At 46.2% G+C, this 23,501-nt stretch overlaps 1 protein-coding gene across 14 annotated transcripts in view; it reads left to right on the forward strand.

The window, feature by feature from the left end:
- CD44 (CD44 molecule (Indian blood group)) overlaps positions 1-23,501 on the forward strand; it is an 88,571-nt gene that overhangs the window by 16,801 nt on the left and 48,269 nt on the right. For all 14 annotated transcript variants that reach the window (XM_061381125.1, XM_061381132.1, XM_061381130.1 and 11 more), the window contains exon 2: positions 18,944-19,109. In XM_061381125.1, the coding sequence (XP_061237109.1) occupies positions 18,944-19,109 (166 nt within the window). The remainder of the gene's footprint in view (positions 1-18,943; positions 19,110-23,501) is intronic.

The following is a 23,501-nucleotide window of genomic DNA, read 5'->3' on the forward strand; positions in this document are numbered from 1 at the left end:
GGTATACCCACGTCAGTGCATGTCAGCTGGTATCACTGTAAGTAACAGAATGATCAACCCTCATAAATTGTTATCTAGCACAGCAAGAAGTATGGAAACAGGATGATTCCAGAAGCTCAATGATGTTATCAAAGATCAGTTTTCTTCCAGCTTTCCAGTCTGCCCCTCAGAGTGTCTTCTTATAGTTTAGCCTCCTTCATGGTCCCAAGTTGACTCTCACAGTTCCAGGCATCCTATGGAAAAACAAAACAAAAAGCAGTGTCTACCACCAGAAGAAGGAATACTTATTCATAAATATCTCTTCTAAAAAAAAAAAATGGAAGGATGGCTTTTCCAGAAGTCCTTAATTGACTTCCCTTGGAGAAGGAAATGGCAACCCACTCCAGTACTCTTGCCTGGAAAATCCCATGGATGGAGGAGCCTGGTGGGCTACAGTGCATGGAGTCTCAAGGAGTCGGACATGACTGAGCAACTTCACTTTACTTCTCACTGGAAGAATGGGGTGCCATTCCCCGGGAGATCCACACTAACCTGATCACTGGAAAGGAGAACTCTGACCACAGTACTCGACTTAGACCAGTCATGATCCACCCAAATGAATTAGGAGTTGGTGGCCTCGTCTTCAATTAGAAGAATTTTATTGCATGGTAACAGTGTCTTTTATAATCAATAAGGCTCTAAGGGAGTCGACACAGCTGGTAGGCACACAATTCTATGTAGGCAAAAGAAAAAAGGCAAGTTCTTGTGTTTTCTAAGTCACACCCTCATGCTTCTCCCGGGAAGACACACCTCACTGACAAGAGTTCACATGGGGGACACACTGCAGTTGGAGGCTTGGATGGTCTGGGTTTATACTCAATCATGATAGCTATAACTTTATCTTTTTCTCTCTCCAATAAAAGCATATCAGGGAATAACCTTAAATCTGTTTTAATTTGCAAGATATAGTCCATCTTTTGCACACTTGAGCACTTTACTATTAGAAACTCATCATTGCAGCTCATCTCAGCGCTGCTGGAGCTGCACTTTGCTGAGGACCATGGGTCTGTAGTGATCCATTTAAAAAGAATTACTGCGACCTTGGAAGAGCATCTCTTCCTGTAAATTATGAGATGATGACCCCCAAGGGAGAAGGCCGGCTTCCCTTTTCAAAAACTACACTCCTGGAGTGTTTTAATGTGTGTGACGCGTGTTCAGCTCCATTATCTAATCCAGCACTCGCATCAACTTCCCGGTTAGCATCATTACACTCCTGTAGAAGAGAGGCATTTAATGACTTTCCCAGGATCACAGAATTAATGCAGATTCAGGATTTGCAGCCTAACTTCTCCACTCTCAGAGTTGATGTTCCTGCAACCACGCCGTGTTGACTCCCCATGGATCAGACTTGCTTCAGGGAAACTAAATTAACTATTGAATTTGGTATGAATAATTGCTCTTTCATAAGCAGAAAAACTCTTTCCAAATATTAATAGTTTCTCTGAGTCCAAAGCTCAAGGGCCCAACATCTTAACATTTTGATTAGTCCAAAGATGGACAGGTGGGTTTTCTGGGCCAGTGTCCTGCCTTCATGCAGTGTGCTCATGAATCTAACAGCATGGAGGGAAACTCAGAATTAAAAAATTTTTTTTCCATTCCTTTTTATCACTTAAGTATCATTAAAGGATTTATAAGGACTGAATCCAGGGAAGAGAAACCCAGGGGATGTTTAACGTGGACCTCAAGAATGTGATGGTTTCTGACACAGGAAGGGGGCCTTGCTTCTCAAAATCTAATGATGAAAGAGCGAGAGGAAATGGATTCTATCAAACTGAAATGATTTACGCTTTATTATGAGGTGAATTTCCTGACTTTGAGGCCTGCTGACCCTGGCCCGCTAGTTCCCTGTCTGTCCTTCAGTTCTCAGCTGAAATGACAGTGCCTCAGGAAGGCATCTCTTGGGGACAGCAGAGGCCTTGGGAGGAAAGGCTTCCCTTTAAAGGGCAAGCGTTCAGCACCCTGCACTTCTGTTACAACATTTATTGTGCTGTGTTGTTGCTTTGTTGAGTGTTTGTCTTCTTCCCTGGACTATAGTCTATGTCGGGGCAATGGCCTTGCTGACCTTTTTCAATGCCCTGGTCTCTCAGTGCCTAGCACAGTGCCCATGGGGGCACTGGATAAAACCTTGTTGAATGAATAGACTTGGAATTGGTCTTCTCTTTTCTGAAGGCCTATATCCACTTTATTGTTTGGTTGGATTTGTGTGATTGTGGCTTACCCTGGTAGATTCAGTCTGTGATGTCCAAATTCAGTTAAAAAAAAAAAACTTTACATATGTATGTATCCATGTATCTATTATGTATCTGTCCGTTCGTCCATCCATGTATCTATCATATATGTCTATCATCTGTATCTATCTGTTGGTGTATGTACCTATCTATCCATGTATGTATCATCTATCTATTTATTGGAGTAAGAGACAAACTTGCTTAGAAAGCAAATGAGGGTCAGCAAACAGACCACATCTTTTCTCCCCCCTCTCTGTGACTGTGCATCACCCCAACTGCCATTCCTCTTGGCTGTCATCACCTAGATATAGTCTCTTGCATGGTTTTCTGCAAAGGCACCAAACAGAGGCTGAATATGTGCAATGTTCAGGATGGCTGTGAAAGACGAGGAGGAAACATGTTCTGCTGAGGGAGAGAAGAGATGGAGGAAGGTTTGGGGAGGCAAGCCTTGGCTATTCTAGATTCTTCTTACTGGGGACAGAGGGTGGGGCTCCCCATGGCTCTCTTTTGAAACTTGTTTGGGGGGCAGCTCTGTTTCCTTACATAAAAGCATCATCAGATAATCTCCAGCCTTCCTTAAAGACTGTTTCTCAGGGTAGAGGAAAGGTATCCTATTATCTGTTTGAGCTTCCTGTTATTTGTATTGCCCGGAAAGCTAAAGTCAACATCTACTTCTGTATTCTGCATTGTGTGCATTGTTAAAACCTTTGGGAAACTCATCCGGTTTCTTCTCCAGATGAGCTTCCCAGACTCTAACGAAGACATTTAGAAACAGGCATCTCTTCAAATAGGCCATCAGAAAATAGTCTCTCAAAGTCAGGTTCTCTGTCTTCTTCTAAAGGCTACATTAGAGAATGTTTACTCGTCATCCTTGTAGTTAGTAGGACTGACTGTCAGCTCAGCCTCTGGGCTAAGCACCGAGGTCAGGGATTCATGAGTGGGATCTGAGCCTGGTATCCCACTCTCAGAAAGCACTGTGGGTCCTGGAGTTAAATCTGGGTTTGAGTCCTGCATGCATGCCGAGTCGTGTTAGTCGTGTCCAACTCTTTGCAATCCTATGGACTATAGCCCACTAGGCTCCTCTGTCCAAGGGGTTCTCCAGGCGAGAATACTGGAGTGGGTTGCCGTGCCCTCTTCCAGGGGATCTTCCCAACCCAGGATCAAACCTGCATCTCCTGTGGCTCCTGCATAGCAGGCAGAATCTTGACCCCTGAGCCACCCGGAAGCCTGGGTTCGAGTCCTGCCCCTCATCAATTATGTGGCAATTGACAACACTCTGAAGCTCAGTTTTCTTATCTTTAAGGCAGAGTAATAATACCTAGGTGCAGGATTGTGTAAGGACTACCAGATCGTGTGTGGAATAACTGACAGGGAGCAAGCATCCTCAGTGTCATCAGTGTAGTATTAGACCCGGAACCTCTCCCTTCCTCATTCAGCCCAAATTTGTTCCTGCTGCACTTGAGAAATGCTTCCAGCTGCCTTTGGAAGATGTTCATTCCATTTCTGGGCAAATATTAGTCAATAAGATCTCATTTAATTTGGTGGGGAGGGGACACCAAAGTGCTGACACCCACGTGCTTACTGGAACAACTGTTGCCAGGCAGACACGGCAGCTGGGGATGTTCCGGGAAGCTTGGCTATTGCAGAAGCTGGTGAAAGCGAGTCGGCCGACGCGCTCCAGGCCTGTCTTTACTTGCTTGATGACAGGCAGTCTCCAGTGCTGCTTGTCTCAGCAGGATCTGCCTCTTCCTGCCTTCAGTGCTGACAGTTGGCATGAGACTGGAGGAGGAGATGGTATTTCCCTCCCTCTTGGGGAGAAGCGCTCCTTTACAGTGCTATTTCCTGGTCTCAGAGTGTAGAAAGACCCTTAGGGGCAATTTAATGCAGTAGCCTCCTTCTCATTCTGGAAATTTTGAAGTTCCTCAGGGTCCACTTCTTCCCCCAGAAGCCCAGGCTTGGAATTCCCTGGTTGTGGAGGGGCTGGGGCTGGCTGACCAGCTTTTGAATACATGAAGTGCCCACCCCTCAATCATATTGGGATGTTCAATCCTCTTATCTCCCCCAAATACTTTAATTACCTTTAACTGCCTAGTTCTGTTCGCCTCTAAAGAAAGCAAGATCCGGCCCCTCCCAGCCGCGCCTCAGAAGTGACTAAAACTTTGCCTCTTTTAATAGGAGTGTACGGCTTTGTGTCACGTTCTCATTTTGCTTTTAGTTTCTTAAGAGTGTGGTTGCAGACTGCTGTTTGGGCTGAAACAAGACTATCAAAACACAAACAGTTGTTCGTAGTGTTAATACGTTATAAATCAGAACCCAGGGGTCCCCTTGACATCTGGGAGAGCTGGGGCTGGTCATGCAAGATGTTTTTTTTTTTTTAATCTTCCTGTGGGAGAAGGAAAAAGATTGACATTTACTGAACACTTGTTATGAACCAAACTCAACGCTGATGCTTTCCCGTGAGTTTATTATCTAAGTCCCATAAACCTCTCTTTGAGGTTTGCAGCAAATATCCATTCAGTAAAATGAATGACTGCATTTCCTCAGAGCCATTTTATAGGCTGAGAAACTGAGACTCATAAAGATGAAGTAACTTGCCCAAGAAGTCTCTGCTCTCATGTGGTGGGGCTGGAATTCATCTTTTCCTTCTAATACCACACCAACGTTCCCACTCAGTCTTATGGGGCCCATCCTATCCTCCCCATCTCCAGAACCGGAGGCCTTAAAGCTTCAAGGCGTCTCCTTTTCCTGAGAATCTGGGTTTTTCTGGCTCCTTGAAAATGAATGGTCTTGAAACAATTTAGTACTACTGAGAGTCATCTTTGGGAAAACAGGTGGAGCGAACCTCCCTCTTCGCTCTCTGCACTGGCAGCGGGACCTGCGAGACCACCAGAGATCAGGGAGTCAATCAAGAGTGGGCGTCTCGACTTCCAGGGGTGCAGGTGGGATCTGCTCAAAAGCATCTCACTGGAGGATTGTCTCACAACTGAAGAATGGTCTGAGTTGGCCCGCGGTGCTGAAATTTGCTACAGGGAGCACTGGGGCTGTTTGTAATAATTTAGGAGCAGTCTCTCTAAGGGAATCCGTGATCCTGCTGTGCTTCTCTTAATTGAAACCATTCTCTCCCTCTGACTTCAATGGGGCAGGTTCTAGTCTCTGTGGGCCGGAAGGCGTTTAGTTGGTGTAATCGGAGAGCAGGATGCTGGTAACACTCTTGTTTTGTCTATTATTTCTTTTTGTTGGCCGCTCCAGCCTGCTTGACGCAGCCATCACACCACCGCCGCCTTGATTCCAGAGGGAAATACCACAACCCTGCAGGCAAGAGGGAGCCACTCGGGTTTGGAGAACAAGTTTAAAAGAAACATAGACTTGTCCTTCTACAGGCAGAGCATTAGGTTGGCCAAAGGACCTAGAGACTACCAAAACCAACTTCTTCCTGGGGCTGATAAAGAAACTGAAGCCTTACTGATGAGTACTGATGGCTTATTAGTAAGAAGTCACACTCCAGATCCCAGGTCACTGGACTCTAATGTATTTCCCACAAAACTAAAACATCTATTGGGCCACCATACTATGAATCAGACATCGCAGATACAAAGATGAACAAGGAATGGTCCTAATGGAACCCATTTTGATTCTATGGGTTAGTATCACTTGAGGCAGACTTCTTCCAAGAATAGTGTTTTATAAATAGCGTCTGTCTATCCATCTATCCATTCATCTATCTGACGATTTCTTCCTTCCTTTCTGTTTTTCCCTCTTCCTTCTTCCTTTCCTTCCTATCTGTCAATTGCACATTCTGTATAGAGTGGGGGCTTGTGTATCTGAGTAATTAAGCTCCTGACTCCTAACTGGGAGTTTTGAGTGGCTGTTACCGATGATACAGTGAATGGCTGGCCAGTTTATCAAGAATTGTCAGAGCATGAGGCTCTTAGCCTTAAATACGCTTTAATCCTTGAGATGACTGTCTAATATTAATCAAATCCCAGCCACCTTACTAAGCATCAGGTACTTTGCCACCTGTTTCGAGCGCACGTCTTCATTTACACTTAAAAGCACCCATGAGGGAGTTACTGCCTTTTCTTTACTAAGGAAGAAATGAGGCTGAGAGGTTAAGAAAACACGGTGTGCCCAACATTCCACAGGACCCCAAGCTGGGCTTTTGACTCAAGTCTCTCTAATGTGAAAGACTATGAGCTTGGCTGCTGTACCATCTTACAAACACCATGGGGGTGATTGCTCCATCACCTTAGTAACTGTAAACTCCGAGAGACTGAAGATGCTGGGAGATTCTTGAAAGCCTTCAGGGCTGGTGCGTGGACTTAGCACAGTTGCAGTCTGATGGGCTGCTCTGTCATGCTGATTTGCCTCCTTCAAGTTCAGGCAAAGACCCAGAATGGGTGTCTGCAGCCCACTTCCATCAACTCTGTACCCAGCTTATGGCTGAAGTGGACACCGAAGCGGGCTCATTCAGTTGCCGTGGCCTTTGCCTTCCAAGTCTCCCATGTTTATCCTAAGCCCGCATTCTAGGGACATCTTGTCATGGACCCTGGAAGGCAAAGATGAATTCCAAATATGATTTAATCTCTCTGTTTGTGTGTAGGTATTTTCTTTTGTCAGGTATCTGATCTCACCAAGAGCCCCATAATAAATAAGGAAAATATACCCAACAGCTTCGTAAAAGAGTGGGCCTCAGACCACACAGACTGCCAGAAGAGGCAGCCTGTTTATCTTTTATTTTTGTGTAGTACTATCACCACCCCACACTGCCTTATTTATATTCTCAGCATTTCCCTGTATGACTGTCTTGTTTCCCCACGCTAGTGCGTAAGCTCTTTTAGGGCAGGGACCTTGTCTGTCCTCAGCTGCCAGGGTCGTATCTTCTAGAAGGGGCTTTGAATGTATGCCTTGCACCATGCCCTAGGGAGACCAATAGTGAGCTGAGAGGCACAGATTTCATAGGAAGAGTTCTTGTCATCCTCATCCTAGAGCTTCTAGGATGCCCCTCAGATGTCCACGGTGAAAAGAGTTTAGGCCTTCACCCAGGTGTGGTCTCTTTCCGTGTCCAGTGACCATTTATTTGAAGGAAAATCCAGATCTCATTTTCTTTGACAGCTTGGCAGAAGGGTCATTTGTAACCTCTATTTCCAAGCCTCCTGGCTTTTTTGTGTGGCCATCTTCCTTAACAGCAGGAAGTTATGTTTGGCCCACTCCGGCGACGCATGAAATGGTAAAGATTTTGGTCCAAACTCTGTGGCTTGAGTCGGATTTAAAAGCTTGTCAGGAATGAGTTCTCTGGAGCCTGGCATTTGCAATCTGGCATCTGTGGTTACAGATGAGATTTCAGAGATTGAAAGCTCAGGAAGAGGTGTGAATTACAAGCTCTTAGCTCACAGGGCAATTGGAACTGTACTGATCCTAGAAACCTCCTGGCCCAGATTTTTAAAAATATCCCCATGATCCAGCGTCTCCCTTTGTAGGGTTTGAAACATTTGTATTAATCTTTTTTTTTTTTTTTTTTGTAAATTCTTTTTCCCGAACTTTTTTTTGATTGGAGTGTAATTTCTTTACAATGTTGTGTTAGTTTCTGTTGTACAACTAAGTGAATTAGTTACATGTATACATATATTCCCTCCCTCTTGGACTTCCCTCTGCCCTCCCCCTGCCAATCCCAACCATCTAGGTCATCACAGAGCACAGAGCTGAGCTCCTTGTGTTACACAGAAGCTTCCCAACAGCTATCTATTTTACACATGGTAGTGTATATATGCGGAGAAGGCAATGGCAGCCCACTCCAGTACTCTTGCCTGGAAAATCCCATGGATGGAGGAGCCTGGTGGGCTGCCATCTCTGGGGTCACACAGAGTCAGACACGACTGAAGCGACTTAGCAGCAGCAGCAGCCGTGTATATATGTCGATTCTAATCTCTCAGTTCATCCTTCTCTTCCCTTCTCTGTGTCCATATATCCGTTCTGTATGTCTGCGTCTCTATTCCTGCCTTGCAAATAGGTTCATTGGTACCATTTCTTTCTAGATTCCACATACATGTATTAATATATGATATTTGTTTTTATCTTTCTGACTTACTTCACTCTATATGACAGATTCCAGGTCCATCCACATCTCTACAAAGGACTCAATTTTGTTCCTTTTTATGGCTGAGTAATATTCCAAAAGCATCTGGAGAATGAATAATGGTCAGGTTCTTGAACTGCAAAGGAGACTGTGATTCACATGGGTTGTGTACACACCGCTCTTCACTTTAGCATCTGATAGAAGGAGAGAGAGAGAAACATAATCTATGAGAAGAGAGAATGACTGAGTCACAAAAACAGGACCTGATGATTTCCAAGCCCTCCTAATTCAAAATCGGTGGAAATCTAGAATTCTCCTTGGTCACTTTGATACTTGTTGTTATAAATACATGCTTTTGTTGCTGCATCAGTTCACTACTATTGTTTTGAAGAGAAAAGGGGCGACCTAAAGGCCTGGTTCTTGTTCTATCTCAATCCATGTAAAGGTGCCAGGCTGCCTGACCCCTTAACAGTGCAAACTTGGACAAATTATTTTCTTCTTTTTGGATATCATAAGAGTCTGTATTCCAAGTACCAAAATTCAAAAATAAGAAAAACAGGTAAAATGTCAACAATTAAATATTAAAGTGCCAATTAATTAAATGTTTAATTTGACATAATTAACTTATAGAGGCAACTTACATTTAATTATACAAATAAATGAATAGGAAAAGAACAAGTTTCTTAACCTCTCTAAACTGTAGTTTTCGTATCTGTAATAAGGTCTGATCAATAATAGTTCTTATATCATACATTTGTTGTGGGAATTAAATGAGACAATCAGTGTGAAGCACTTAGCACACAGTAGGTGCTCCATTCTTGGTAATATGGCAGAGAAGCCCAGCCAGAGGTCCAGCAGTAGGACCTGTCCCAACCACACCCAACAGGGTCCTTGCATTTCCAGCCCCCAGTGTGAGAGTCTTTGTGCCCCAAGCAGAGGCGTGTGGCTTTGGTGAACATCTGAACTAACTCATGTCAGAGACCAGGGATAATTCCAGCCTTTGACTTGTGACCATGCCACTTTCACAGTCGAATGTTGAGTCAGTTGTGCTCTGAACCTCACTTGTTTCATCTGCAAAAACGGAGTTGATGATTTGACCTCTCAAAGCTGCTCTGAGGATCCCATGGTAGGACATTGTTACCACACCTAGATTAATGTCTGACACTGAAAAGCAGCTCCATGGATTCCAGAATCTTCTCTTCATCCCTTGAAAGGATGCTGGAAGAGATAGCGTCAAGGAATTCCAATCCAAGTTGGAGATACCCCAGACTGGGCAGTCCTGCTGGGCTCTGTGGGAATTGGTGCTGGCCTTCTGTTCCCCTCAGCCCGGATGGCTCTACCTTGGAGGGCAGCAGCTTCACCTCAGTTTCTGGATCTGGCAATCCTCTCGAGTCCTTTGCTGATCAGCTCCCATCACTGTAGATTAAGTTTGGAAAGGCAGACTTAGCTATCTTCTCTCCACAGGGTGAACCAGGGCCAACCTTTAAGGAGAACTTTACATTGCAAGGCATTTTTATTCTTGAGACTGATGAGAGCATTTTTTTTTTTTTTAATTACTAAGCTTGGATCACTTGTAAAGCATTTTATACAATGCATTTCATTTGGGCTGCAGCCTTCAAGCTTCAGAGCCTTGTACTAATGACTTAGCACTCTGACCCTCTGCTTTCACAGCTGTCATAGGGGGGTGACTATCCGTCTTAGTATGCTTTGGAGCCCCCGGCACATAGCACGCCTTGCCAAGCAGTGGTTATCATTGCTATTATGGGCCCCTACTGCAGTGGTTTCCTGAGTGTTCCATGCAGCTTCTTAAAGCACTGTGGAGGGTATCAGGACCTTGGTGGTGTGGGGTGGGGGCTGGGCAAGAATGAGCCGCTGTTGGATCCAGGGTCTTGGGTCTGCCCCTTCATCCTCACTCCAGCTCCCACGGAAGCAGCTCTGCTTTCCTCCATTCTTAAATATTGTGGTTCTACCTAAGACATCATTGGGAGCAGAAGGGAAGGTAAAGTATGAAAACCACCACCCTTCTGTCTGAATGCTGCCACCTTCCCCCTTTGCTGGCTGACACCCAAGATGGAAAGGGCAGAACCACGGATAATCGGGAAAATCAGAATATCTTGAAAATCAGTTGAGGTCTGGATTTTATTCGGATTCTGTAAGACTTAGGAGTCTCTGAATCTCTTGCTCCTTAGTTTCTTCATCTGTAAAATGGGGCCATAGTACCTACCTGATAGGCCTCACAGGGCTGCTTTTGGATGTAGAAATGCTTTGTAATTGGAGCTGGAAAGACCCCGCCATAGTGATATTACTGACACCTGCTTGTGCTTTGATCCACCTGTTCTGCTGGGGTTGGAGCCTATATGCATCTTAATCAATATTCAATTTTTGAAAAGTGTTGAGATGTTCATATCATCCCAGGTGTGCATCTGGCTCCTCCCTGCTTTATCCTACCAGTTCAAGCATTTCCTAACTCCTCCCTTCATCCTGGGAGGCAGGAAGTTTAGGTGTGAACCAGAGATCGAGAGTGATTTATTCAAGGTCACACAGCTCATAATGAACAAGATTTAGGTAGAACCCCTTCGCCCCTCACCCAGATGGGGCCCTACGGATCATCTGTGTGTCGGTGACTCACTAACCACCCCGAAAAGCAGCTATTATCTGTGAGTGACAGTCTCAGCCCACCTCAGCTCTCATGAAGTATGCTGTGCTGTGCTTAGCTGCTCAGTCATGTCTGACTCTTTGCAACCCCATGGACTGAACCCCGCCAGGCACATCTGTCCATGGGGTTCTCCAGGCAAGAATACTGGCATGGGTTGACATGCCCTTCTCCAGGGGAATCTTCCCAACCCAAGGGATTGAACCCAGGTCTCCCGTACTGCAGGCGATTCTTTACTGTGTGAGCCATCAGGGAAGCCCAAGAATCCTGGAGTGGATAGCCTAGCCCTTCTCCAGGGGATCTTCCCGACCTAGGAATCAAACCAGGGTCTCCTGCATTGTAGGCAGATTCTTTACCAGCTGAGCTACCAGGGAAGCCCCTCATGAAGTACTCCCCTCAAAATAAAACCAGCCAGTTCCTCAAAGATCTGGCTCCAGACCTGAGCCAGAGCTGTACCTGAACTAGATAGGTGATATAACCTTAACTAGCCCCCCATGCCACCAAAGTATATATAGGCATGAAACCAAGTAGAACCTCTTTTTTTTTTTTTTTCTACTTGCAACAGGAAAAACCCCATGTGGGCTCCCGAGATACTTTCTCATTTGTTTTTAACCACATCCTGGGTTTGTGTTAGTCAGCCTGTTAAACAGATATGATCCAAAAAAGAAGAAAACAGAAGAAAATAAAGGTCTTAGGTCCAGAGCCGAGCATTTCTGGTCGCCATGGCAACAGGTAGGGGTACACGCTGTGGTTTCTCTCCCTCAGCTGTCTTCCCGGAGACTCGTTCATCAAAACCACTGAGCCTCACAGAACTGGGTACCAAGGTGACAGTTCTGGGACACACTCTCCTTGGCCAGAAAGACTGTTGGATCCAGGATCAGGAGTGGGGGCCTAAGCAGACCTTCCCACCCTCTCCTCTCCCCCAGTTCCCATCCTTCCACCAGGAGGCAGGGGTGGGGGCTCTTTCTTTAGACTCTGTACAAACAAGCTAAGAGCTTCATGGGGTTGGTCCTTTGGAGGCCTGGACTGAAGGGTCAGGGTAGTGGCTGAGAGCCCTTAGACTCTCCTCTGACAGAGCGGATGTGATAGGTCCTTGTTGGTTCAGTGTTGGCTGCCATGACAGGCTCCTTGGACAAGAGGCTGAGAGGCCAGGGGATAGAGTCAGGTGCCAAGAAATTGGGGTGCATTTCCCTTCTGAGAGCCAAGAGATGAATAGCTCAGTTGAAAGCCACCCAGGACACATTCTGGCGGAAATTCTCTGGGGATGATGGTGTATGAGTATTTTCTCTGCTCATTAAATCCTCACCCACCTCCAGGGCAATTCCGGGAGAGACTGAGTCACTCAAGACTCATGGTCTGCCCGGGGCAGCCAAAGGCGATTCGGCCACTGAGTGTGATTTTGGCCTGGTTCAGAAGGGGATGCTGAACAATAGACCCTTTCATCAGGCGCCCATCACATGGGCATCAGGGGATGGGGGCGAGAGATGTGGGGCAGCAGGAATGCTGCCAGCCTTCTGGACTGGCAGACCTGGGTGGCAGCAGGGGCTGTAATTGCCAGGAAGACTCCTAGATGGAAACTTCTGGGCTTTGAAGACATTAAACAATCACAGTGAAGAACAGAATGGTTTCTTCGTGTCCCATTGACACTGTGGACTGTGGCCTTTATTGGAACGGCTTGCTCAGGCCTCTTACAAAAGCAAGTTCAGTAGTCAGAGCACTGGACAGGGGATCCAGAATCTAGCAATTATGGACCCCGGAGGGCCTGCTTCTCTCACAACTGGCTAGGGGGGCCATGCTCAGTCATTGTGGATTTTTGTTTCCTCTTGTGTCTCATGAGAATGTGGTTAGCTGCTCCCTATTATCCCGCCTGGCTTTAAACACAGGTGATCCAATTAGCAATAAAGCTTTTTTTTTTTTTTTAATTGACCTTTTCTCTTCCTAGTTCTGATCAGAATCAGTTCGACTAGATTTGTGAGTTGCATAACCTTTTCCAGACATGAGCTCAGCAAATCAGAAGATAGAAAGAGGATCCTGGCTAACTCATGATAAATAGTATAAAGGTGAAAATGTGGAGAACCCACAGGTGCTTTTGACTTGCATGTGATTGACTCCAGGAGTTTGATGGAGTGAATGGAGTGTCATGCCCCAGCTGGAATGGCCTGGTCTGTTGAAATTTGTAGGCTGGTCATCAGATATCTCAAAATGTCACAGGGACAGCCTGTGGTCTGGCATCCCAGTCTTCGGCCAACCTGTCTTCATTCTGCCCTGCCTGACCTGCGCCAGAGTCCTCAGACTGTAAAGGGCAGAAGAGGCCTGAGGCTGCAGCTGGGGTTGGAGTCTTTGATCTTCAAGGGGATGACGGGAAGAGGACAAGTAGGGTGAGAAAGAGGAAGCCAGCCTTCTGTTGGGGAAAGTCAGCAAACACAGGGACCTCCTTGGCATCTTTGCCTCAGGGAGAGGGTGTAAGTTCCATTAGTGCAGGTTTTCCCACTGACATCTTCCCAAGCTCTTAGGAGAAGGGCCCTACCCTTTTAAGCTTTTGGTCCAGAATCAAGAGACCTGTGATCTTAAAATAATACTTGAGCTTACTAGCTCAGATTCCTCTCTGCAGAGCCCTCTTTTAATTCTCACCTCTCTGCACCTTAAAAACCACGTGAAGAAGAAGTAGATTTCCTGTAGCTTAGCATCTGTCTTAGCATCATGCATGAGGTGCCACTTAACACTGCAGTGTGATCAGCCAGACTGCCCAATCGGAAATCTATTCTGCTGGCTCCTGGCTCAGGTCATTCCTGTCTTCTCAAAGAATCAGTTACCTTCTGTGTCAAATGGGGATAATAAAAGTGCCTGCCATATACCACCCTGCTGTGAGAATTAAATGCATTTTTAGGTGTAAAATATTAAAAACCTCATATGGGTCCAATTAGGTGCTGGATGAATGTTTGCAGTTATTATCATGGCCCTGGAAAGTGCACGAGTCACTCAGTCGCATGACCTGGCCTTCTCCCAGTCTTCAAGAAGACCAGCTTCCCCAGGCTCACAGCCTACTTTGGTGGGACCAAATCAGGAAAAAAAATCTCATTCTGCCTTAATGCTGCCTCACCCTTAATGAGGAGATGACGGAAGGGGCCAGGCCCATCTAGGTGGCGCCTGTTGGAAAACACACTAATTCGTTTGGGGCCATCTGGAGAAGTCTGGCTCGGAGAACTGAGTCTCTGGGCACAGCATGACTGCAGATGGTCTCCTGGGGTCTGCACGTGGGGTGCTCCGTGTGTGTGCTCGAGAGGTCTCAGAAGATCTGGCCTCAGAAGGGGCCCTATGACAGGATGCAGAAAGGCCTTGCTCATCTTGGAGAGGATGACTGTGAAGTCCAGACAGACAACACTGGTTACAGAGCTGAAAGTTGGTCTCTGCAACATTTGCTTTCGGGGAAAACAGCATAAGTTCTCAGAAGCAAATGCTTCAAGACATTTGAAATACCTCCTGGGGAATTCTCAAGCAGGGCCAGCTGCTGATTCTCTTAGACACGATGCGGGGAGCAGACGTGAGACGTGTTTTGTTTGTACCTCACACAGTCTGTTTGTCCTGGGGGGAGTGGGGAGTATTTCCTTCCCTCCTTCACTTGTTCCACATGTGCCTACCTCTGTGGTCCTGCACAGGGTCCTGGGGAGAGACCCTGGGGAGAGATGCAGTCACTGCTCTCAGGAAGCCCACGAGGAAGTTCCAGAATTTTAGAATCCTGGAATTTCTAATTAATGAAGAAACCTTAAAGGAAGATCCCCTGGAAGAGGGCATGGCAACCCACTCCAGTATTCTTGCCTGGAGAATCCCATGGAAAGAGAAGCTTGGTGGGCTATAGTCCATGGAGTCGTAAAGTCACAACTGAGTGACTAACACTTTCACTTGAAAGATAATAATTTCTTACAATTCTTTACCTGTTTCTGTCATAGACATCTTTGAGAAGCTAATGGAAACCCAGCGAAACACCTATACACGTGTACACGCTTGCAACATAGATACGTACATACACACAGAATCTTGCACATAAGTAATTTCACAGGTTTATAGACCCCTGAAAACCCGCTCGTGAAAACTTCTTGTCCCTCAGCCCTACTGGTCAGCTGTGTGACATCCCCTCCCCCACGCTACTCACCTCCTAGGAAAGTCTGGAGATCCTCAGACAATGGCGAGTTGGGTAAAGATTACACAGTGTGGTACTCTCAGAAGAGGCTGCGATTTTCTTCTGCTTGTGAAGCGACTGGAGCAAACCAAGAAGCTACTCATCTCAGGCCTTAGGCAAGATTTTGAAATGTGCTGGGGTGATTTTACCAGAAAGATCTATTTTTCTTGATGTGAGTCTTAGTGAAAAATATAGGCAAGATTAATGGTGGTATGGGTCAGCTTTGGTTTATCCAAAAACAAGTTTACCTAGAATCCCGCGGAATTGGTGGCATAGCACAGGAGTTGGAACCCTGACTCCCCCACTGGGGTGACTTTGGACACATTATTTAATTTGTTTGTGCCTCAGTTTCTTTCTCTCTAAAATGAGCTTGGCAGTAGTGCCTATTCCATAGCACTTTTGTGAGAATTAATTTAGCTGAAGTAGATCACCCACCTAATGAGTATAAAACACCCATTGGCTCTAATTAAGTGCCAGACATCATACAGAGTGTTTGACATGCTTTGTCTCATTTCACAGTCCCACAAACCCCGATTGCACTGTCATCCCATCAAGGAAAAGGCTGAGTGTCAGAGAGGTTAAGGAACTATCTATCTGTGTAACCCAGAGCTAGTAGCAATGTCAGGACTTGAAGCCAGGGTATATCTTGGGTATATCTCCTCTAAGTTGAACTACAAGGCTTCAATGTGAGTTGGTGCCAGAGAGTGGATTACACAGGTCTCTTGGTGAGCACGTTTTTTGTGGTCTTCCCAACAGGCCACTGATAGAGTTCTTCTCACATGGGCGGTGAGATCCCTGCGTGCCAGGCCCATGGTTCCTCTGTCCTCCTGGCAACCGCATCATAACAAACACTCTTCCTCCTTCAGACGCCACCCTGAATCTGAAAGTGGCCTCCAACCATTAGTGTTACCCATCAGATCTCTCAGAGGGAGGAACATGGGATCATTCCTTTATTTCATGATTTATTGGAGACCAGAGGGCCCAGCGGAAAGCATTCTTGATTCATGTCCAGTTGGACAGGCTTATTGGAGAGATGCATTTGGCCATTTACTGTTAGTCCCTTGAGTTACGGCAGCTCCTCGATCACAGAGATCTCTGTTTATCCAGAGCGATGCCCAGATATTTGGGGAGTTCTGCCTCTCTACAGGTGTTGGCAGTGTGGCCATTGCCATGGACACGGGTGGCTGTCCTGTGATTTGTGGTCCATGGCTACTCATGCCTCAGCCTTGCTCTAACTTAAACCTTGGGGATATTTCTGGCTCTACATGGGGGAGGTTGAGAATGCATAAAATGTTTTGTAAATTGGGTTTAGAAGTAGTGGCCTGGTGGTTAGGCCTGTGGTCTCTTGGTGCCCAGACTGGCTGGGTTTGAATCCTGGCTCCATCGTTATGAGTTCTGTGAACCTGGTCATGTTTCTTCCCTTCTCTATGCCTCAGTTTCTGTATCTGGAAAGTGGGGACAATAATATTACCTACCATATAGTGGGGTTTTACGGATAAAATGAGTTAATACTTGTCAAATGTGTAGAAGAGTGTCTAGCCTATACATCGTAAGTGCACAACATGTGTTAACAGCTATTATTGCTGTTAGTATTACTGATACCCTTTGGGGGTAGTAATTTCTGCTTGTGTAAGTGTTAAGGAAGTGTTGGAAGGTCTTCATACATTTTGAAGACTTAACAGATACACAACCCTGAAAGGCTTGGTCCTTTTTAAGGCACGAGGGACCCGAGGGGAGGAAATGTGAATACTCTTGACCTGAAATGAAGGTTTTGGAACCGTCTTTGGAATTCCCAGATGGCTGAATGCCATCAGGGCTAGGATGGGACCTTTTTTATGTGTGAGACTAAGATGAATATAAGCTGTGGAATCCTTACATTGCATAGAATTTCTTCATTCATCCAGCAGCCTCTTTTCTGAGATCAACTGCACGCCCTGTTTAATCTTCGTGTTTCTAGGAAGGCTGAAGCTAGATTTTATCCATGCTTTCCTGTCTTGGCTGACCATAAGCACACACGACACACACTATTCTCACGCACACGTGGAGACACCCTCACACTTGCATGTGTGTGTTGTCTATCAAGGGATATTGTTTGCTCCTCCTGGAACTCGAGAGACTTAATTCACAAGTATCAATCTGAATGGTTCCTTTCTCATTTGCATATTCTACATGCCAGGTGGCAAACTCAAATTCATGTTAATAACACAGAAACTGCCATTTAGCTCCGAGCCACTGTCCATGCCTCAGACTTTATATTTAACCTGGGAGTGACGGCAGCCACCCGGCCGCGTGCAGACGGCCACGCCCTGCCTCTCCTGGCATCTGCTGAGATCTCTCCTAACAGTCTCACCTCCAAGAAGCTGATTGGGAGGCTTTGTTTCTCTTTTATAAGCTACACACAGAGAGCCTCCGGAAGGACAGTCACTCAGCGCAACAGTTTCTCTTGGCAAAGATTGGCCAACCGAAGCCAAAGCTGAAAATGTCAGTAAAAACAAACAGGATTTCAAAAGCGCCTTGTCCGTTTCCCTCCTCTGTGCTCCTCTAGCCTCATCAGCCAAGCGTTGTGTGAGTGGCTTCCGAAGGACACCATTAGACCAGAAAGGAAATCCCCCAAACACGTTTGCTCCATCTCACCTAGTTCTGACACTTTTTAAAAAGCATCTACATGCTGATGAAACAAAAGAAAACCACTTGATACTGCCTTATGTCTTTTCAAAGCTCCATTTCTTCTTTTACTATGTTCAGAATCGAGAAAGATTGTGGAGAGGTTTCACAGTTCTCTTATCATCTCGGTTTGCTCTTTGTCAGACACTGTTTTCTCGTGGTTGGAAGCTACTTCCTGCTCAGAAAGGAGAGAGCAGTTGTTGTCCTTACAGTTCCATTAACACTGATCCTCTTTGTCATTAGGTCACAGTTTTTAGGCGTATCCCTCCAGAGTGAAGACTTGCTCTAATGATATGAAAGGATTCCTGAGCACACAGGAGTAAGTGGATCAGAGTGTGGGTTTTGGTGTTAAACAGACCTGAGATGGAATTCCAGCTCTGCCACTTAATTGCTGGGTGACTCTGGGAAGTCATTTCATTTTTCTCAGCTCCAGTTTCTTCACCTATGAATAATATGTATATAACTTACCTATAAGTCACCTCTCAGGGTTCTTGAAAGATGATGCCACACAGAACCCCAAAGAAACTGGGTACCCAGGGACACTGCAATCACAGGCATCCCCACCCTGGCTATCAGCTCGGAAAAATATTGCTGAAACAGAACAGCTGGGATTCAGGAAGGCAGCTACAGGCTCTGGAAAGCAATCCTCACTTCCTTGGGCAGCTCACTTTTCCGAGCCTCAGTTTTCTCAATGATGTGTTCAGTCGCTCAGTCGTGTCTCTCTGTGGTCCCATGGACTGTAGCCAGCCAGGCTCCTCTGTCCATGGTATTCCCCAGGCAAGAATACTGGAGTGGGTTAGCGTTTCCTCCTCCAGGAGATCTTCCCAACCTAACGATTGAACTCAGGTCTCTTGTCTCCTGCGTTGGCAGGTGGGTTCTTTATCACTAGCGCCACCTGGACAGAATGTACAAGTGATGCTACTTTCCTGCATCTTATCTCAGATTTAAGCATGAGGCAGCCATGCTTTGACATGCTGCAGCGAAGGTGGAAGGCTCTGGCCAGTAGGGAAGATTATCTGGCTTTGCAATGAGGCTGCTCTAAAACAAAGTTCTTACCCTTTCCAAATTATGGATGCAGAACAATCTAACTGTTCCTTTTCATCCCACAGATCTGAATATAACCTGCCGATATGCAGGTGTATTCCACGTGGAGAAGAATGGTCGCTATAGCATCTCTAAGACTGAGGCTGCCGACCTCTGCAAGGCCTTTAATAGCACGCTGCCCACCATGGCCCAGATGGAGGCGGCCCGGAACATAGGGTTTGAGACCTGCAGGTAAGGGACCAGCACCCGCCTAGGCCCCAACTAAGCCCACTGCGGAAGGCAAGCTGCCTGGGTCCAGGGGGCGGGGCTTAGACCCGGAAGCGTCCTCTCTGACAGTGAATGGCTGGTTGCCTGAAGAGTCGGCCCCACCCATGAATTTCGGCAAGTCAATCTGGAACCAGTATGATTACTAAAATTTAAGGCCAGCTAAAGACACCTTTGTGAGTCACAGCGGGGTTTCCCAGGGGAGGCTTTAAAGGTCGTAGGTTGGAATCCGCTTGCTTGAAGCTCCTGTCAACAGCGCGTTCTCTGGGCTTTGAAGAAGCCGGCAATATCATTGTCAGAACCACAAGAAATTGAAAAACCAAATAACAGTGTTTAAGATAAGTACGTGCCTGGTGGAGCCTTGACCCTGTAGACTCGGCTGAAGCAGGTTTTTCAAACTATTTTTCTCTCTTTTGATTTTGTTTCTCTTCTGTGTTGCTCTGATTTGAGAGAAAAGGGCATGAAAATTATTAAGATGTATATTATTACAAGTGATTGCAAAGCAGTGAGAGGGGCTAAGGGAGGCCTCCTGAGCTCCTCCTCCTGGATCTCGAAGTGCTCAGGGAGCAGTCCTCAGGTCCTTCTGCTCCAGGATGTTCACAGCAGGCTCGCCTGTGTGTGCACACTCAGCTGCTTAGTCGTGTCTGACTCTTTGCGACCCCATGGACTGTAGGCTGCCAGGCTGCTCTGTTCATGGAATTTTCCAGGCAAGAGTACTGGAGTGGGTAGCCATTTCCTACCCCAGGGGATTTTCTCAGACAGGGATTGTACCTGCATCTCTTGCATCTCCTGCGTTGGCAGGTGGACTCTTCACCACTGAGCCACTTGGGCAGCCCTCACAGCAGGCATGGCCCTTATTTTCTGAATTTTTTTAATGGCCCTGTGGTAAGTGATGCGCATTAAGAGTGAGCAGTGGTGACCGCTGTGGTGAGGTGTTTGGGTTTGGTTTGTCTTCATGTGAAGAACCCTAGGAAATCTGGACAACTGTGGTCCGAGGTTTCCGCCCTATCCTGCAGCCACCCCTCTGCACTTCTGCAACGTGACGTTAGGTGACATGGTTCTTTTCTCATTAACACGCTCACATACAAACACAGGCTGCTTTTTAAAAAGTCAAGCTGCAGAACTCTCTTTGGAAACCATTCAATGTAAGTTAAGTGCATCTATCCCCTGTCCTTGGGTAAGGCACCTGTAGTCTGGGTGGGAACTGAGACTCAGGCTGACGAGGAAAATGAAGCATCTTTTCAGTTTTTCTAATATGGTGACCCCTAGCCACGCTTGGCTAGTGACATTTAATTAAAATTAAATAAAATAAAAACTTTGGCCCTTGGTGGCACTATGTTTCAAGTGCCTAATTAGCCACAAATGCCTGGCAGCTACTTTATCAGACAACTGAGATTATAGAATGTTTCTATTTCACAGAAAGTTCTGTTGAGCACCTTTGCTCTGAAGCGAAGAGCAGATGTGTGCAGATATCTGCATGTGTTCCAGCAGGGTCTGCTGCTAAGTCACTTCAGTTGTGTCCGACTCTGTGCAACCCCATAGATGGCAGCCCACCAAGGCTCCCCTGTCCCTGGGATTCTCCAGGCAAGAACTCTGGAGTGGGTTGCCATTTCCTTCTCCAATGCATGAAAGTGAAAAGTGAAAGTGAAGTCCCTCAGTCATGTCCGACCCTCAGACCCCATGGACTGCAGCCTACCAGGCTCCTCCATCCATGGGATTTTCCAGGCAAGAGTACTGGAGTGGGGTGCCATTGCCTTCTCCGCAGCAGGGTCTGGGAGAATATAAAAGGAGCAGATAGCTCAGGTAGCTTCTGAACTTGAGGTGTAGGCTGCAGTGCAGGAAAGTTAATTAGCAGGTCCATTTATTCTATTCCTAAGGCTAATTATTTAAATATGGCCCTGACTAGGCCAGTGGCCTAAGAAAGTGGATTTCATAAGCTGAATTTTGATTGTGAAATGCAGGCAAGGCAAACTTATGAAATACGGAAATGTTCTTATATGCTGAGAACAAGGGAAGTTCTTACTGTGCCCAGTGGCCAATTGTCCAGCCCTTAGACGCTGGACAAAGGGCTTCTCAGGTGATTCAGTGGTAGAGACTATGCCTGCCAATGCAGGAAACATGAGTTTGATCCCTGGATTGGGAAGATCCCCTAGAGGAAGAAATGGCAACCCACTCCAGTATTCTTGCCTGGACAAGAATGGACAGAGGAACCTGCAGGCTCTAGTCCATGGATTGCAAAGAATTGAACATGACTTATTGACTGAGCACAGCACAGACCCCGGCTCATCCATGTGTATCCCTCTCTTAATCCTCAGACTGCACCAGGAGTTGGTTGTATGACTCCACTTTGCAAAGTAAGCAACTGAGGCTTAGTTCTGCAGCCTATCTGGGCCACATCACTTGCATGGGGAGGAGTCTAGACTCCAGGCCAGCTTCTGAGCCCAGGGCAAGATTTAATGACCCAGCCCTCCTGAAGAACTGAGAGCAAAAGGGAGATGAAAGTCTGCTGCATGGATGGATTTGCTGAGTATTTCTTTTCTTCCTGGGAACAGCAACCTACTCATGTAGTACGTGTGCGTGTCTGCTAAGTCGACTCATGTAGTATACACATGTAAGAATTTTAATATCCCTAACTGATGGACAGGGTGACAGGTAAAACCTACAGTGAACACAATGTGGTAAAAACTTAGCAACAGTTTACAGAGGGGATTGTAACTTCTAGAATGTCGGTGTATACGGACTAGCAGAATGTGATGGGAGTAAAATGGGGAGTGGGCTCGCCAGGAGTTTTACTATTTAAAAAAGGCAAAGAAAAACTGTGCCAAAGAAATCTACCGTTCCACCCATAGCTGGTTCTAAGTGTTGCAAAATGTATTTCCATAATTTCACTCAGGTAGCTATGAATCAGATACCTGCCTTAGGACAGGTGGGAGAGTCTCACAGGTGATGGGAAAACCTTAGCAGCTACTCTCTTCAATCTGCCCCACCCTGATGAGTTGGGATCCTCAGATACATGGAAACGCGTTAATATTTAATTGTGCCCCTCCCCCCACCAAGCTCAGAAGTCTTTGGAGAAACCAGTCCGGCCATGCAGATGAGGAATTAGTCATGTCAGCTTTTGCAATTTAAACATGATGAGTTCAAGGTGCTTAGAAATTTCAGACTCACAGCCATTTCTGTGGGTCTTGCAGGGCAACGCAGTACATACTGTCGCCTCTGGCAGGAAAGATTGAAGGGATTTGGGCATTGCATTTTCAAAAACCTGCTGGATTTAGTGCTCTCCTTTTCCCTTGCAAATGGTATTTTCTCAGCCCACACCTCATTTTTTGAAGCATTTTAGATTTGAGAGAAATCGTGTGGTAAGTATTCAACCACCAGGATGCTAGTCAGAGGCTGGGTACTGTATGTTGTATCTGAAAAGGAGACACGTGTTTCTCCAGCATGCTCCCAGAAACGCCATGATGGGATGGAGGAGTTTAAGCACTTCTCTGACTGTTGCTTCTGGAAAATTCCTGAGCTAATGAGGCTTTGCTATCTACGTAATAATTAGTGGTTAAAGTTGCTCAGTCATGTCTGACTCTTTGCAACCCCATGGACTATACAGTCCATGGAATTCTCCAGGCCAGAATATTGGAGTGGGTAGCCTTTCCCTTCTCCAGGGGAGCTTCCCAACCCAGGGATCGAACCCAGGTCTCCCACATTGCAAGCAAATTCTTTACCAGCTGAGCCACCAGGGAAGCCCAAGAATACTGGAGTGGGTAGCCTATCCCTTCTCCAACAGATCTTCCTAACTCAGGAATTGAACTAGGGTCTCCTGCATTGCAGGTGGATTCTTTACCAACTGAGCTATGAGGGAAGCCCATTAATCATTAGTACTCACATTTTAATGACTATCAATTTACTTCCACTGGCAGTGGAATCATGCCTGAGATGTTTATGGGACAAGAGGCATTGTATCTGGCATATATTAATAAGGTAGCCCAGTTGGTGAAGAATCTGCCTGCAATGCAGCAGACCCAGGTTCAATTCCTGGGTTGGGAAAATCCCCTGGAGAAGGAAATGGCAACCCACTCCAGTATTTTTGCTTGGAGAATTCCATGGACAGAGGAGCCTGGTGGGTTACAGTCCATGGGGTCTCAGAGAATCAGACACGACTGACCGACTTTTACATGTTTAGAGCAATGAAGTCGGGAATGAGGGAATCGCAGAAAAAGGTGAGACCAGGAAAGAAGAGGAGGATAGATATGGGAAGGATATGGGTTTGCGATTTATGAACTGAGATGAAAAGCCACCTAGTTCCCATCTGAGGGGAGCCAGTAGTTTTCCGTATTTTCTGGCAAATAGGAACGTAATGGTGGG

This window comes from Bos javanicus, chromosome 15 (genome assembly GCF_032452875.1).
Source record: "Bos javanicus breed banteng chromosome 15, ARS-OSU_banteng_1.0, whole genome shotgun sequence".
NCBI classification, from domain to species: domain Eukaryota; kingdom Metazoa; phylum Chordata; class Mammalia; order Artiodactyla; family Bovidae; genus Bos; species Bos javanicus.